The following is a 15,760-nucleotide window of genomic DNA, read 5'->3' on the forward strand; positions in this document are numbered from 1 at the left end:
TGCCTGTCGTCCAATATCTGGAGTTGTTTCGTCTATTTCGTTCAGTTTTCTAATCGCTTCCAACGGGCCACTAAGTCCAGACCCATTCCCTCTTCTTGCCCAGGAAGGAAGTCTTAAAACTCCTTACGGAAAATGTAAATTGTTTTTATAAACGATGTTGGTTATGGTGAAAAGCAGCTTTCTCTGTGATACCCCCAGAATAAATGCCGATGGGGTCATATATTCCGGTGGTATCCTCCGGTGCTCCAGTGTAGACCCTCTAGTAACTCCCACACGCGTTACCTCAGGGCTGTCCGCGCCCACCGTCCTCCCGCCCCACCGCGCCAGGCGCGCTCGCGTTCCGCGCGCAGCCTCACTGCGCCTGCGCGGCGTCTGGACGCCACACGCTCCCGGAAGTGGGAGGTGTCCGCTGGAGTTTGTGTGGCCGCCGCCGCGGGAACGCGAGGCCGGTCATTTCTCAACGGAGAAAGGCGAGGCTGTCGGGCTTGGCCGAGTGAGCGTGAGCGAGTATCCGGCCCCAGCAGCTGTCTTCTGGCGTGACAGCCGGCATGGAGGACCAACCGAACCAACAGCCCGGCGGCGAGGCCGTGGCTCCCGCGCAGCAGGAGTCGCCGCGGCCGGAGTGTGGGGAGGAGCCGCCGCTTCCGAAGCCTGAGGTGAGGAGTCGGCCCGCGCCCCGCCGTCTGCGCCCGCCGCCCCGGGCCCCCGCGAGCCCCGGGCACCCCTTTCTTCTAAGGGGTTCCGCGGCACCTGCGGTCTGCGCGCCCCTCAACCCCCGCCCCGGGAGCCTGTGCTCGGGGTGCCTGTCAATGAGTTCTCGCAGGGCCGGGTTCCCCTCGGGGCGACAGTAAACAGGGAAGACGAGGAGTTCTGTGAAGTGCGGTTTGTAAGTTCTGGGTGGGGATTCTGCTCCACACGTTCTGTGTTCACCGTCGCGGGGGCCGTTCTTTCCAGCCCTGATCGGTAAGTGGTCAGGTGATGTTTCTTTAAAATCGCACCGTATGCTCTAGGGATATCTCTTCTGAGGGTTTTGTGGGGGGTTTTTTTAATTAAAAAAGTGCACACCAGCCTATTTCCTTCTTTGCAACTATTAGTTCGAGCCTCGTCTCTTATTTTTGCCTGTGTAATTACTATCTCGTGTAGACATAGTGTATGATTGATTTTCTTCATGTTTTGACATCTCTCTCGTAGAACCTATCTACCTTGGCAAAATTGTAAGACGGTCTTAACTAAGGAATATAATTATCGTTGACTAGCGCTGCGGGGGGTAAATAATCTGATACTAAAATTGGTCTTTTTCTAGCAATAACTAGCAAATGTTGAGCACCTCATAAACTGGGTATTTGCAAAAGGCGTCCTAGCTCTTGCTGCTTCCATCTACAGTCAGTTTTCACGTTGCAGCTACAGTGATCTTAGAACAACATGAATTTGACTGGCGTACTCCCCTCAGTACCTAAGATTTGCTGCCTGGTGGGGTCTGGCTCCTGCCTCCGTTGCTAATTGCATCTCACACAGTTTTTCTCTTTTGCTCTAAGTTCTCCTGGCTTCCTTGTGTTCTTTTGACTTGTGTTTCTTGTGACTTTTACATAGTCATTCTGCTTTTTAAGTTGCTGCTTTCAAAGAGGCCTTCCATGTTTCCTCTCTATAGAGAACCACTCTTCCACCCTGTAAGTCAGTTTTAACATTAATTTTCAGAAGCTTATTTTTAGTAAGAGAAGTGTCTTTGAATATATACTTCATTATATTTGAAAGTCTTTGAAACTTTGAGATATAGCAACTTGAGGCCTGTGTCAGTGTTCCAGATTGGATTTAATGACTACCATATTTGTTAAAAACTTATTTTTGGATATTTTTACAAAATGACGATACAATTCTTTTTCAACCCCAGTTAGGCAAAGTTTTTGATTGGAATTCAGCTAGTAAAATTCCTTTATCCTTAATGTCAGCTTTTGTTACTAATGGAAGCTGTTGTGTTTTTATATTTTTAACAAGTAGGTTCGAATTTCATCAGAAATCTTCTTTTTAAAAATTTTGATTAAGAAAAATTCTGTTTTTTTCCAGCATGCAGATGAACAAGTTTTCTTTTTAAAGTAGGTGATGCATGGTTTTTTGGCAACAAAATAATGGAAACATTTTCAAAACGTGTTTTCAAAATGTCTTCTGTACAGAAAATTTTCTTTTGATATGCATTTACTTTCTAGCTTATTGTTAAGACATTTTTTTTCATCTTGAAACAACAGATAGTGTTCATTTAAAAAAAACTTCTAAGGATCAAGCTACAATCCTCTTCTAAATAAGAAAAAGACAGCAATTTTGTCCTTTTCATATTTGTGAAAGAAGATATGTAACTCCTCTTTTAGTTCAACAACACTTTAAAATACTTTGCCACAAGGTAGCAAACCTCTTTTTGGTACAAAAGATGTCCATGGCCACTTCCCATAATGTAAACAATTCTCTTATTTGAGATAATATAAACCATACATCCACTTAATTGGGCACATGAAAATTTCAAAATGTCAGTTTTGTGAAGGCAAATATTTCTATATTGTTGAACCCATCTCCACTTTTCTCATGATATGACTACTACTGTATGTGACATGTGACAGTTGGACATAGAGACTGAGCAGATGCCAGTGCCAATCTACTAACTTAGTAAACTAATATTGTGCTTATATAGATTAATAATATATCTAGAGTTTTTTAATATTTTTGTCTACACCTTAGTAGATTGACTTGAGCATCCTTTTTTAGGGAACCATTAATGTAGACCTGAAATTTGGGAGGAAAACTTGAGAACTGGACTTTGGTTGTGGCCAGAACTTCACTGAAGGAGAAAAGGTTTATAATATAGTAACTCTACAGTTTTCTTGAATAACTGATGTACATGTAACTCTTGGAAATTATGAGTTTTGGAACGGAGTACATCTCATTCTTTGCCTTGGGTACTAGAAAGTTTTGAACTAGATTTGCAGTCTATTTTGTTTTTATGTTGGGCGAGTTCTGTTAACTTCATGAAATGAAGTTGGATAAAAAATTCTCAGGAAGTCACTGACTTATACATGCATAATGTAAAAGTCCATTTAAAAATTGGTTCATTTAAATTTTAGAATATTGTTTATGAAAAGGGGTATAGCCTGTGATGGTAATAAGTTACCATTTATAGCCACTGTGGATGTGTATCAGGAGCCTGATATATATAATCTCATTTAATCCTTATAATAATTCTGCCTAAATACTATTTACCTTTATTTACCACTACCAAATACCATTTGAGACATACTATATATTTTATAGATAAGGAAACTGGAGATCAGAGGCTAATAAGTAACTACCCAAGATCAAACTGCTAGTAAATGGTCACCTGGGGCTCTGTACTGAGGTGGCTCAGACTCCAACACCAGAGTTCTCTTTTTACTTAGCTTCATTGCCTTTGAGGAACCTCATGACTCAATAGAGCAGGGTAAATTGTATTGGAAACACATCTCTCTTCTTCCTATTCTGTCCTCCCTCCAGGAGCTGCAATGGGTACTTTTCATCAAACGTGTATCATGAAGAGGCCTCAGGAGTTTGAGTCTTTAAATCTATGGTGTTTATGCTAATTATAAACTATATCCTTTTTTTTTTCTTTTGGTAGAAAAAGCAACGGTGTAGATATGATGGCCAAGAAACAAAAGGATCTAAGTTCATTACCTCCAACGCAAGTGATTTCAGTGACCCAGTTTACAAAGAGATTGCTATTACGAATGGTTGTATTAATAGAATGAGTAAGGAAGAACTTAGAGCTAAACTTTCAGAATTCAAGCTTGAAACAAGGTAATTAAAAATAACTTTTTAAAATTATAAAAGTAGTTCATGCTCATTTTAGAAAATCCTGAAAACACCAAAAAATTAAAAATCTTTTGTAATCGTACTGTAAAGAAATAACCATTATTAATGATTCAAATAACAAATTCTTGTTTGTGAGTCTTGGTATGCAACTGTGATTATTTTTGTCAGTCCTTTAGATGGTAGAATAGGATTGCTGAGTCAAAGTCTACAAATATTGTAATGATCTGCCAGCAATGTTGAAGGGTATCTATCTCATCATAACAAGTGTGTTTTCTATTTTTTAGTTGCTCATTTAGTTGATGGATAATTATATCTTATTAATGAGATTCAGTATTTTTCTTTTGTCCATTTGTATCATTTTTACAAAGAGGGTTTGTTTGGAATCAGGTAATTTAAAAAAAAAAATCACTTAACCAGGATATACTTTTTTGTTTTAGTTTCTAAAAATGCAGAGTGACAGTGTGCATTATGTTTAACTGTATATTGAATGAGAAAACAATGCAGTTTACTCAACTGTGTATGTTTTTAATGATATGTACACCTACCTAAGTTTTCAATAATTTTTTGCAAAACCTATCACTTTATTTTGACTTGGCACGACTTTTGGAGTCCAGGAAAAATATATATACATTTTGATAAACAATAGAACTGCTAGGCATCAAGACAAAACTTGACTATATGTAATAGATGAAAGCTGTTGTTTCAGGACATCCTTGAATCCTTATTCTCTTATAAGTAGTATTCCTCCTCTTTGCTTTAAAATAGAGCTTCACTGGATTTCAAGTGAGCACAAATATATTTTTTCCCTTCTAGACTGTCTACATCATAATTTGTGAAGAAAATTTTGGCTTCATTTTGCCCTGACTCTTTCTATTATAAAGGTATAGCCTGTAGCCTACAGATGATTTTCTGAGCAAAATTTTTGTCCTTCTCAGGTGTGAAGATCAATTGCTTACTCCTGGCTTGCGTGGGAGCTAGAAATATAGATGTATGTTTATGCATTTATTCAACAAGCCTGTATTGAATTCTAAGCACTACACTAGGCATTGAAGTTATAAAGGGTAAATACAGATATGTTCCCCACTTTGGAAATCTCAGTCTTTTGAGAAAACACACAAACAAATAATCACAATACAGAGTGGCCAGAGATATATTGGAGGTCTGGCCAAGGACAGCGTGAGAATACAGAGGACAGTATTTCTCAGGAATTCGGGAAGGTGACATTTGAACATTTGAATTGTGCCAAGCAGAAAAGGGAGGGAGGTATTTCTGGCCAAAAGAACTCAAAGACTTTTCTAGTTCCTGTTTGTATGTTTTCTGCTACATGATCTTACCTTTTCTTCAGCTCTTGTACAGCTGGAGGTTTAGAACATGAACACATACCACATATTCAGGCCACGGCTTATAGTATGTTTTGTCTGCAGTACATGATGAACCTGTATCATGGAGAGCAGGAACGTTTGACGATGATACTGAAGTGATAGGTTGTAGCCAAGTTGTGAAGGAATCTATGCAGAAGTCTGCATTTTACCTTATAAGCAGAAGGGAGCCACTGAAGATATTTAAGCAGGAAATTGGTATTAGTGCTCAGTTCTCAAGTAAAGAGTGAGTTGGAGAGTGATGATAGTGGAGGTGTTTGCCATTGTCCAAGAAGCTAATGGGAGCCATAGCAGAGAGAATTCAGGAGAACTAGATGCTGAATATTTTTCTGAGTTCAAATTGGCAAAAATGGTGAGTATTTGGATATGAAAGAGCAAGGGATATGTTAAAGATGACAGGTTTCTATCCTGAGCAACTGGTTATGTTTGTGCTGCTGCTAAGTTTGTAGGCATCCCTTTAGTAAATATAGTTTCTCCAAAAAAAGGAAAGAAAAAAGACAAAGTAGTCCAAAGTCATTGCATGGCACAGAGGTCACTCACAGTACTTTAATATGAAATGGGTTAAAGGGTTTCTTACTAGGTTTTAGTAATTTGGAAAATCCTAAGCAAATAAACATTATGATGTTTTGTCTTAAAACAACAAACTGGTTATCAGTGTTTTCGAGTAGGATTCCTTTTTGGTGCTTCAGTTGTAGTTTAGAAAGGAAAACAAAAGAGTAAAAAAAATTTTTTAATAGCCACTGATTGGCGATGTGACCAAAATGCCTTACCTGGCACTGCGTGTTCATTGCAGTTTAGATCCTCTTATTTTTACTACTATATTGTATTTGCAGGCCAGTACGTGATTCAACTAGGTAACACTAAAGGAAGTCTGAGCACTAGTTGTGACTTAATTTTTTGAAGAAATACATTCTGTTTGGAGAATGTGATCACCATTACCAGCCATTGTTATTTTTGTAGGAGGACCCTCTCTCCTCCCCCCACTCCATTTGTGAAACATATATTTTAAGCTGTCTGTATACTGAAATCCCCTAAATCATACTGTACCCATGATAAAATTTAAAAACCTACTTCCAATTGAGAACCTGCTGAGTGTGATAATGTTCCTCTGAACACAGTTTTCTCTAGGATATCTTCTAAATTAGTTTTCCTAGTTAAGTAGCTGACAGACATTCAGCTTTGTATGTGAGGCTCATAATGCTTTCCTATTCATATGGATTTGTTAAGTTGTCTAACCTACAAAAGCCAAAAGAAAGGAAAGATATAGCGTAATATGTGAAATTTACCTGAATTTTCCTATTCTGAAATTTGTATTGGGGCAATAGAATAATTGAATATTAATTTCAGTTTTTGTATCATGTATGTCATCTTAGTATGTTAGGCATGTGGCCGTGTCAGTGTTATAAGCTGACAAGGCTTGGAGAAAATGCTTTTATGTACTACTAAGATGAAAAGTTACTTGTGAAGGAAAACATTGATGTTTTATTAAACATTTTATTGTAATTCTTTGATAACTTAGCTTTCAGTTTTGCTTTCCTTGTATTTATTTTAGCTACCATTTGCTAAATTATGCTGTGACTATCATTGTTCAGCCCAGTGCCATCAGGTAAGAATTCTGATTCTTGACTGTAAAATTCAGCTAAGAGTAATTTTATTCTTCTTTTACTTAGAGGGGTAAAGGATGTACTGAAGAAAAGACTGAAAAACTATTATAAGAAGCAGAAGTTGATGTTGAAAGAGAGCAGTTGTACTGACAGTTACTATGACTACATTTGTATTATTGACTTTGAAGCCACTTGTGAAGAGGGTAACCCATCTGAGTTCATACATGAAATAATTGAATTTCCTGTTGTTTTACTGAATACGCATACCTTAGAAATAGTAAGTGCATTGTTATGTATTTTTTGCTATATGTTAATTAGCTTGATTTACTCATTTCACGGTGTAAACATATATCAGAACATCACATTGTACCCCATGAATGTATACAATTATTATTTGTCAGTTAAAAATAAAATTAAGGTTGGCTGGTTAGCTCAGTTGGTTAGAGTTCAGCCTTACAACCCCAAGGTCATGGGTTCAGATCTCCAGACCTGCCACCTGCCAAAAAAAAAATTAAATTAGAAAAAATACAAAACATTAAATATATATGTGTGACTGAAATATGTTCCCCCAAACAACTGTTAAAGCATAAACGTCAAGAGGAAATCTCCACCCACTTAGTGAAACTCCTCAGAAGGAGTAAATGTATAGGCCTTATACAGTGTCTTAGAGGTCTACAGTAGAGTTTTGTCACACTAATAGTGGGACTCATCTTAAAGTCCATGCCTTTGCACAATATATTTTAGTTTTATTTTTAGCAGCAGCTATTCTGGTGTTTACTAGTAAAGTGGAGGATCTCATTTGCTGTTTTAGCTAGAGTTGGAATTCTGAAAGTGGGCTTTTTGCTCTTGTTGTGAAGTTTGTATCAGATTGATTAACAGAAAAGCTGTAATAAAGCAATTTCAGAGACTACATCTCTCCTTTTCCAGTAGCTGTATTTATAGTGTTTTTTCTGTTTGCTTAGAACATCTGGGTGGACTCTGAATCTCCTGGATAGTTAAAAAAAAAAAAAATACAATGCCTAGTCCTAGTTCTAGAGATTCTAATTTAGTTGTTCTCTGGTAGGACCCTGAGATCAGAATTTTTTTTAAGTTTCTCAGTTGGTTTTAAAATGTAGTCAGGATTGAGAACCGTGCTGTAGCCTAATGTGAACTCTGATCTCTAAGAATGATAATTTACAGAAATCACCTTTCAACCTAGAACTAGCCATCTTTTTGGGTGGAAAGTTCATGGGGGAGATGACTTATATAACCTTGGTTTCTAAGCCATATAATATGTGTGCTTTGTATACCTGTCAGTGCATTATTAGTTCAGGAAGTCATAACAAGAGTTATCTAAGATAATATTGTTTGCCTTATAAAATCTGAGTGAGGATATATCATAACATCTGATCTATCCAAAAGTCACTTCTGTGATATTGCCAGTTGCCACCAACTCAATGTGAGTAAGTATAAAAAGGCTTTGTGCATTAAAATGCGTAGATTTTTCTTAGTGCTTTTCAGAGCCTCTTTTAGTTATCTTCTTAATCAGTCTATTTCTATAATTTCCTTGCCCAAAGCAAATTAAAGGTAAATAAATTAAAAGGAAAAATGGCAGCTATGAAAGTAAATAATCTTGCAGAGCTCACTTTTACTTCCTCTCTTACTCAAGGAAATTGCTCTCGTGATTCTCCTCTTTCATTCAGGCTTTTATGATGTGTTGCTTTCTACTATATTGTTCCCATCACATACAGACATGTTATTTTTCACATCTTCACTTTATCCCACTGCACTGCCAGCTACCCCTTTTTTGGTTCCTCTTTATGGCACAATTCTTCAAATAGTTAAATATACTCCTATCTCTGTTTCCTTTCCTCCCATTATCTCTTCAACCCATACCACTGTGGGTTTGCATTCAGTTAAGTTTAAGCTGTATATTCCATCCCATCACTCCACTAAAATCACTTATCAGCGTCATCTTCGACTCTTACCTAAACCGTGATAGAATTGACTATACTCTCCTTTTTGAAACATTTTCTTCAAGTGACTGCCAGTACACTTCATTCTTCTTGATTTTTCGTGATAGAATTGACTACACTCTCCTTTTTGAAACATTTTCTTCAAGTGACTGCCAGTACACTTCATTCTTCTTGATTTTCCTCCAGCCTTACTAGGTTCTCCTTTTGCAATTTCCTTTGCTGGTTTCTCCTTTTCCTCCCAACTTCCTAATATCAGATGTTCCAGGGCTTAATCCTATCTCTTTTTCTCTACCTACATCCTCTCCCTTGATGATCTCATCTAGTTCGATAGCTTTTAGAAACTCTATCTATGCTGATGACTTTCAAATATATTTCTCCAATGTGGACCTCTGTCCCAAATCCATACTGCTTACTTGACATTTTTACTTGGACATCTAAACAGACATCTTAATATGTCCCAGGTTGAACTTACCTCCAACCTGTTCTGTCTTCAGCTTTCCCTGGCTTGGGTGATAGCAACATTTTCTAATTCTAATCTAGTTGCTCAGTTCAGAAACTTTGGAGTCATCCTTGACTCTGTTTCTCTTACATCACACATTCAGACCATCAGTGATTCTTGTTTGTCTTTATCTTCATAATATATCCAGAACTCAGCCCCTTAACTGAACTACTATGACTCCAGTCTGAGCCCTAATCATTTCTTGTCTGGATTTGTTGTATTCGCCATCTGATTGGTCTGTGTGTTTCTATTATTGTCCCCCTAAGTCAGTTTTTAACACAGGGCAACATAGTGGCTAGAGTAATCCTTTTAAAATATAAGTCAGATCATTTCACTCCTCTGCTCAAAACCCTGCTCTGGTTTCCTGTTTAACTCAGATAAGAGTCACATTCCTTTCATGATTTGCCCTCTTGTTAGCTCTGATTGGTTCCTCTCTTACTATTCTTTGCCTCACTCATTCCACTCCAGCCATGCCATCCTGCTTGCTGCTTTTCAAAATGCCTGGCATGCTCCACCTCTCACTTTCCAAGACTAGCTCTAGTTCCCTTCCCCGGGAAGTCTCCCTAGCTAATTCTCTCCTCCCCCCCCCCCCGCTGCTTTTCAAAATGCCTGGCATGCTCCACCTCTCACTTTCCAAGACTAGCTCTAGTTCCCTTCCCCGGGAAGTCTCCCTAGCTAATTCCCCCCCCCCCCCCCCCCTCTCTTCCTTTGCTCCCTCTCTCTCTTCCTTCCTCCCTCCCTCCTTTCCTCTCTTCCTTCCTTCCTGGTCCCAATTCTTCCTTAAATCTCACCTCTAAATGAAGCCTATCTGATTATCCTGTTCAATACTGTAGCTTATGAACATCTGCACACACCCAGTGTTTCTGATCCCCTTTACTTACTCTCATTTTCCTTTAGTTTTCATAACCTTCATCACTTTTTAATTTAGTATGTAGTTTAAGTGATGATTAAATATTTGATCAATGAATGCTTAGTTTTCTATAGAATTATTCTATTAAAAGTATTAAATAGTGAATGAAATTTTGTTAATGTTTGTTATATTTAGTATTACCTGATTGTAATGGTAAGGGAAATTGCAATATGTTTTTGGAAGACTTTCATTTAAAATTATAAACAAAATAATGATACTTAAAAGGATATAGACTTCATTTATGTATGGTATTTCATTCAATGGAATTTTTCTGCAACATGTCTGGTAAGTAAACCGTGTCTAATTTTTGAAGTTCAGGTGTTTTGCTGTTCTTTACCTTTGCTCTTTTGCAATTCTTAGCAACCATTTATAGATATCTGCTTAAAGATTAGTGTGCAAAAAAAATTTATTCTTAGGAAATATAAACATTTACTTTTCCTAATATTTTAATCTTCTGCCACAAAGAATATTCTTTGTCTTTTTCTCCATATACAATAAGAAAGCCAGCATGAAAGCTGCTTGAAGAAGTTAAAAATTGTTGCACAAATATAGTATTTTCTACCTCTAAACTTCTATATACATATAGTTAAGTTTTGAGTGTTCAGAATTTAGTTCAATTGAATCTTTATATGAAAAGAAAGGCTATCCGGAAGTGAGAAGGCAGTAACCCGGAGCTAACTTATTATAACTTGAAACTGCCATTTCTTCAAAAGAATTTATCATTATTTTAAAAACTTAGTGTCTTGAAGTAGAGCTTGCATTAATAGGCTTTATAGTTTTAAAATATTATAAACAAAATTATCAACATTTTTCTTCTCAGGAAAATATTTAAATTTTTGTTTGAAGGCTTGCTTTCAGATACTGGCTTTATCTTAAAAAATTTTTAATGTAAATTTTTTTAACTTTTTAATTTAAAAATTAGGGTGCTTTGGGTGAGAGGAATTATCCTTAAAACTCTGGAAAGATCTATGAACACCTAAAAAATGACAACCTGTTACTTCTGGATTTGTTGTGTATCGTGTCATGTATCTGAAGTCATGTAGAGTGCTTTAACTTTTTGTCTTTTCTTTGTAGGAAGATACCTTTCAGCAGTATGTGAGACCAGAGATAAACTCACAGCTTTCTGATTTCTGCATCAATCTTACTGGAATTACTCAGGTTATAATGCTGTCTTCTTTTCTCTAGCGTGTGAAAGAGGTTTTGAAATTAGGAATTTATTTTATAGATAGTTTAAAAAAATAATTATTGTTATGAACAATTTAAATTAATGTGATAGATACTTTTCTTGCTTGGTAAAGATCTTTCATAGTGTAATATTAAGAAAAATACATAAAAGGAAATTTTATACCTGGTAGTATTTTTCTCAGCCTTTCCTTTCAAGGAGCTGTAATGGTGAATCTAAAGGTTTCATTTGTAAAACGAAGCATTAGCAAAGTGAGTTAACATACTGAGCTTGGAGTTAAGTTTTAGAATGTCTGTTTACAACGTGACTGTATATAGCTCAACTTTTTTAGGTGTCTGATTTGATTCTAATGTGGTAGGCCCTTTGTTCACTTATTTAGCTATTCCTTCCTTCATTCATTCACACCACCCATATTTAAATGCCTACTGCAATATTTTTTTAGGTGTCTGATTTGATTCTAATGTGGTAGGCCCTTTGTTCATTTATTTAGCTATTCCTTCCTTCATTCATTCACACCACCCATATTTAAATGCCTACTGCAATATATGCCAAGGTACGAGGGATACAAAGACAGTCAAGTCAGTCTCTGTCCTCAGCTCAGTTACAGTCTGTAAGTCAGGAGGAGAGACAGAATAAACCAGTGAACACAATATGGCTAGGAAGACTGACAAGTCAATGTTCCGCCAGGGTTTTTGGGGAGTCTATAAAAAGGGCTTCCGTATGTGACAGAGGGAATGGAGGGCTGTCCTGGGAAAAGCTTCCTCAAGGTGGTGAACTTGGGCTGAGTCATGATAGGTAAATAGTCTGAAAAGAATGGCTGGATATTGCATTCTTTACCTGTAGTTCTGTGAAATGGCAGAACTACAGGTAGTTCAGGGTGTTTCAAGTGTGTATGGGCTAGTGAGAAGATGGTCGAGGTAGGCAGAGGCAAGCCAGATCTTGAAGGGTCTTGTGCATATTTTTATCCTGAAAGCCTTGGAAAGTGTTGGAGGAATTTAAGTGTGAGAGTGATGCGATGGACCAGACTTACATTTTAGGAAGGTCCGTCTGGCAGCGGTGAGTAGTATGGTGTGGAAGGTTTGAGACTTGTAATGGGGAGACCACGCAGGGTACTGTGGTTTTCAGCTAAATGGTGTTTCCCTTTTCTCCACTCTGGAGAAATCAGTAAGTCACTAAGTTGAGGCCTGTGAAACGAGAACTACTGGGGATGATCTGAAATCTTAATTTTGGGAGACCTATATACTTCAGTTTAAAGCAGTCCTTAATACTTAGCTATAAAGACTTTAATTGTCTTAAGTGAAACTTCAGATTAATCCAAGTCAGAGAAATCATGAAGAGTTTAAGACATAGATAAGTCTTTCTCATACTGTTCTTTACTTCCAACTTATGTCTGGGTATTTAGTGTAAGATTACATGTAGATGCCCTGATTTTTATATATTTTACTTTTATATCCTCAGGATCAGGTAGACAGAGCTGATACCTTCCCTCAGGTCTTAAAAAAGGTAATTGACTGGATGAAATTGAAGGAATTAGGAACAAAGTATAAATATTCCATATTAACAGATGGGTAAGTATTTAAGAAAATTATCTTTTTTATTTTTTTGGTCTACTTTTTAAGATTAAAAATATCCTGATTCATTTAACTTTTAGAGTAATCACAGAAATATGTATTAAAGATCCTAGAGTCACCCTACCAGAAATGGTATTTTCCCTTTTACATTCTTACTCCTACTTAAATTTTGAATCCTGGAGATGAAAGAGAAGAGGGGAAGCAGTGATAACAGTCTGATCCAGGACTGAAGTACTAGAGAAAGATAAATATTTATATGTAAAACTAAAGTGACTTTACTACAACACTGTTTTTATCATGACACTTCCTTGCTCAAAAAAGTTCACACCATTCAGCTTGGCATTCAAGGTTCTCTCATCTCATCCCACCCTACTTGTTTAGCATGATCCACCTGCCACTATTTCTTTTTACTCTAGTCAGGCTGGCCCATGAATTCACGTGGCTTAACTTTTTAATTATTTTGTTATTCATGCTTTTTTCTCTACTGAGAGACTCTTCTTAACTACTTCTGTATCACTATTCAAAGCCTTGTGTTTATCCAGACACTGCAGCTCACACTGATCTTTTTTTTTTCCCCTTGAAGTCTTATAATCTCTATGATATGTCCCATTTATGTTGACATCTGACCATATATTCTGATATTTAATCTTTATGTATGTAAGACTTATTTTTGCAAGGAAATTAAAAATCCTTTCAGAGTAAGGATTTTTGCTGCCTGATAGTCTTCTATAGTGCTTTCTACAGTGCTGAGCTCAAAGTGTAAGCTCAAAGAGTATTTGTTAAAAGCCAAATGGGAAGACCAGAAAGATTAAAACAAAGATTACAGGCATTGTGCCAGGGCAACTCCTATGCCATATGCCATCAAGGTCCATAGAAAAAAAAGTCCTAATCAACTTCTGTTTCAAACTGTATACTTTAAAGTTGAAATGTTGCCAACATAGAGGGTTTAGATACCCTCTCATACAACAAGAGCAGATCATTGAATTTAATCACATCATAATTGTGTTTGAAAATAGAAGTTTGGAAAAAGATTGATGTTGATGTACCTCTTCAGCAGTCTATTATTGATTTCATGAATGGCAATGTTCCTGCTAAAGTATAATGTGTTAGGTGTTTCTGTCATAACACATGATATGCGGTTCTGTAAAAACCTCACAGTCTGGGACACAAGTCATTCAGAAATTAATTGATTTTGTAACCAGAGCACTAATAAAAACAATAATTTGATACTTCTAGAAATAATTTGAGTAGCCCAATGTAGGTGGAGTTTGTCTCAGAAGATATTAAAAATGCACAGAAGTAGTAGAATCCCAGGGACAGGTACTTGTTTTTAATTTTCTTAAAATTCATTTGAAAGTGGTCCTGTTGCCAGTATAGCAGCTGAGTTGTTAACTACTTGATACCAGCTACTTTTGCCTGTTTCAGGTTTTTTGTTTGTTTTTGTATTTTATTTCAAAGCATACCTTCAAAGAACTTACTGTTATGATAAACCTGGCATTAAAACTAAATTTGGCAGTTATTTAGAATTATGAAAAAATTCTCAGCAAGATAGAAGTCTTCCCAGATAATCAGAATCATACAAACAATCAAAATGAACCTAACAAGAATTAATTCGTGAAAAAAATTTAGTATGCTCAACTTTTTTTTTGCTTTTTAAAGTTTTTGGATTCCTGTACCAGCAAGCCACCAAAAATAAATAGTGTTTTGTAGAAAGTGGGGTTACTTAAAGCTCAATGTTATGTGAAAATATGAGAAAGTAACGTAACATGTGTAAGTGAAAAAGAAATAGAATGACTTAAAATACTCATTTGTAAAAATAATATAACATTTATTTGATCTATTTTTTTTCCCCTGTTTTTGATTTCTAAGTTCATGGGATATGAGTAAGTTTTTGAACGTTCAGTGCCAACTCAGCAGGCTCAAATACCCTCCTTTTGCTAAAAAGTGGATCAATATTCGAAAGTCATATGGAAACTTTTACAAGGTAAACTTTCTATATTTATTGATCATACTGCTCTTGATGGTAAATTTGTTAAATTTTGCATGTACATTAAGTTGTGATATTCTAGGTGTTTTTCACAGAAAAAGCCCATATAATTAGTTGTTCCTTTTCAGATTCCAAATTAATTATGTTTTTTTCTTGTTGTTTTTTGGGGACTGGCTGGTATGGGGATCTGAACTCGTGTCCTTGGTGTTTATTATAAGGCTGTGCTCTAACCAACTGAGCTAACCTGCCAGCCGCCCAAATTAGTTATGTTTAAATTAGAAAGATAAACGTTTTTTCTCATTCAACCTCTTAACTTCATTTGAATAGATTAACTGTATTTACATGACAGAGTTTTGGAACTGTAAGAGTATTCAATATGTGGATTGTTTGCGGAACAGATGCTCCCCACTGAATTTTAATTTTACTTTATTTTCATCAAAGTTAAAATGTGTGGTGTAAATCTTTAAAATAATACAGAAAAGCTTATAAAAAATTGCAGTCTTCTGCCCCAGCCCTCACAAGAACTGGTTTCTATTCTCCCAAGGCAAACGCTTTCAACTTTTTTTTAGCTTTTTCTTCAAACATTTATCTTTATGTTTCTTTTTTTTTTTTTTTTTCCCTTTTTGTCTTTTTTCGTGTCCGGCAACAGATCGCAACCCGCTTTCAACTTTTTTTTAGCTTTTTCTTCAAACATTTATCTTTATGTTTCTTTTTTTTTTTTTTCCCTTTTTGTCTTTTTTCGTGTCCGGCAACAGATCGCAACCCTCAGTGTCGCGCCCATACCGGACCGGGACCGGCAACGGGAACGCGACCCCGGTGTCGAACCCCCTCCTCATACACACTA

The 15,760-nt window shown here is 36.6% G+C and overlaps 1 protein-coding gene across 1 annotated transcript in view; it reads left to right on the forward strand.

Moving 5' to 3' along the window:
- Positions 1–421: 421 nt before the first annotated feature.
- The window catches only part of ERI1 (exoribonuclease 1), a 29,522-nt gene continuing 14,183 nt past the window's right edge, over positions 422–15,760 (forward strand). Inside the window, exons 1-6 of the mRNA XM_008590162.1 lie at positions 422–656; positions 3,635–3,813; positions 6,878–7,088; positions 11,250–11,333; positions 12,817–12,926; positions 14,799–14,913. Of these exons, the coding sequence (XP_008588384.1) occupies positions 549–656; positions 3,635–3,813; positions 6,878–7,088; positions 11,250–11,333; positions 12,817–12,926; positions 14,799–14,913 (807 nt within the window). The 5' untranslated portion in view covers positions 422–548. The remainder of the gene's footprint in view (positions 657–3,634; positions 3,814–6,877; positions 7,089–11,249; positions 11,334–12,816; positions 12,927–14,798; positions 14,914–15,760) is intronic.

The sequence above is a fragment of the Galeopterus variegatus genome, unplaced genomic scaffold (assembly GCF_000696425.1).
Source record: "Galeopterus variegatus unplaced genomic scaffold, G_variegatus-3.0.2 Scaffold5889, whole genome shotgun sequence".
Lineage (NCBI taxonomy): Eukaryota > Metazoa > Chordata > Mammalia > Dermoptera > Cynocephalidae > Galeopterus > Galeopterus variegatus.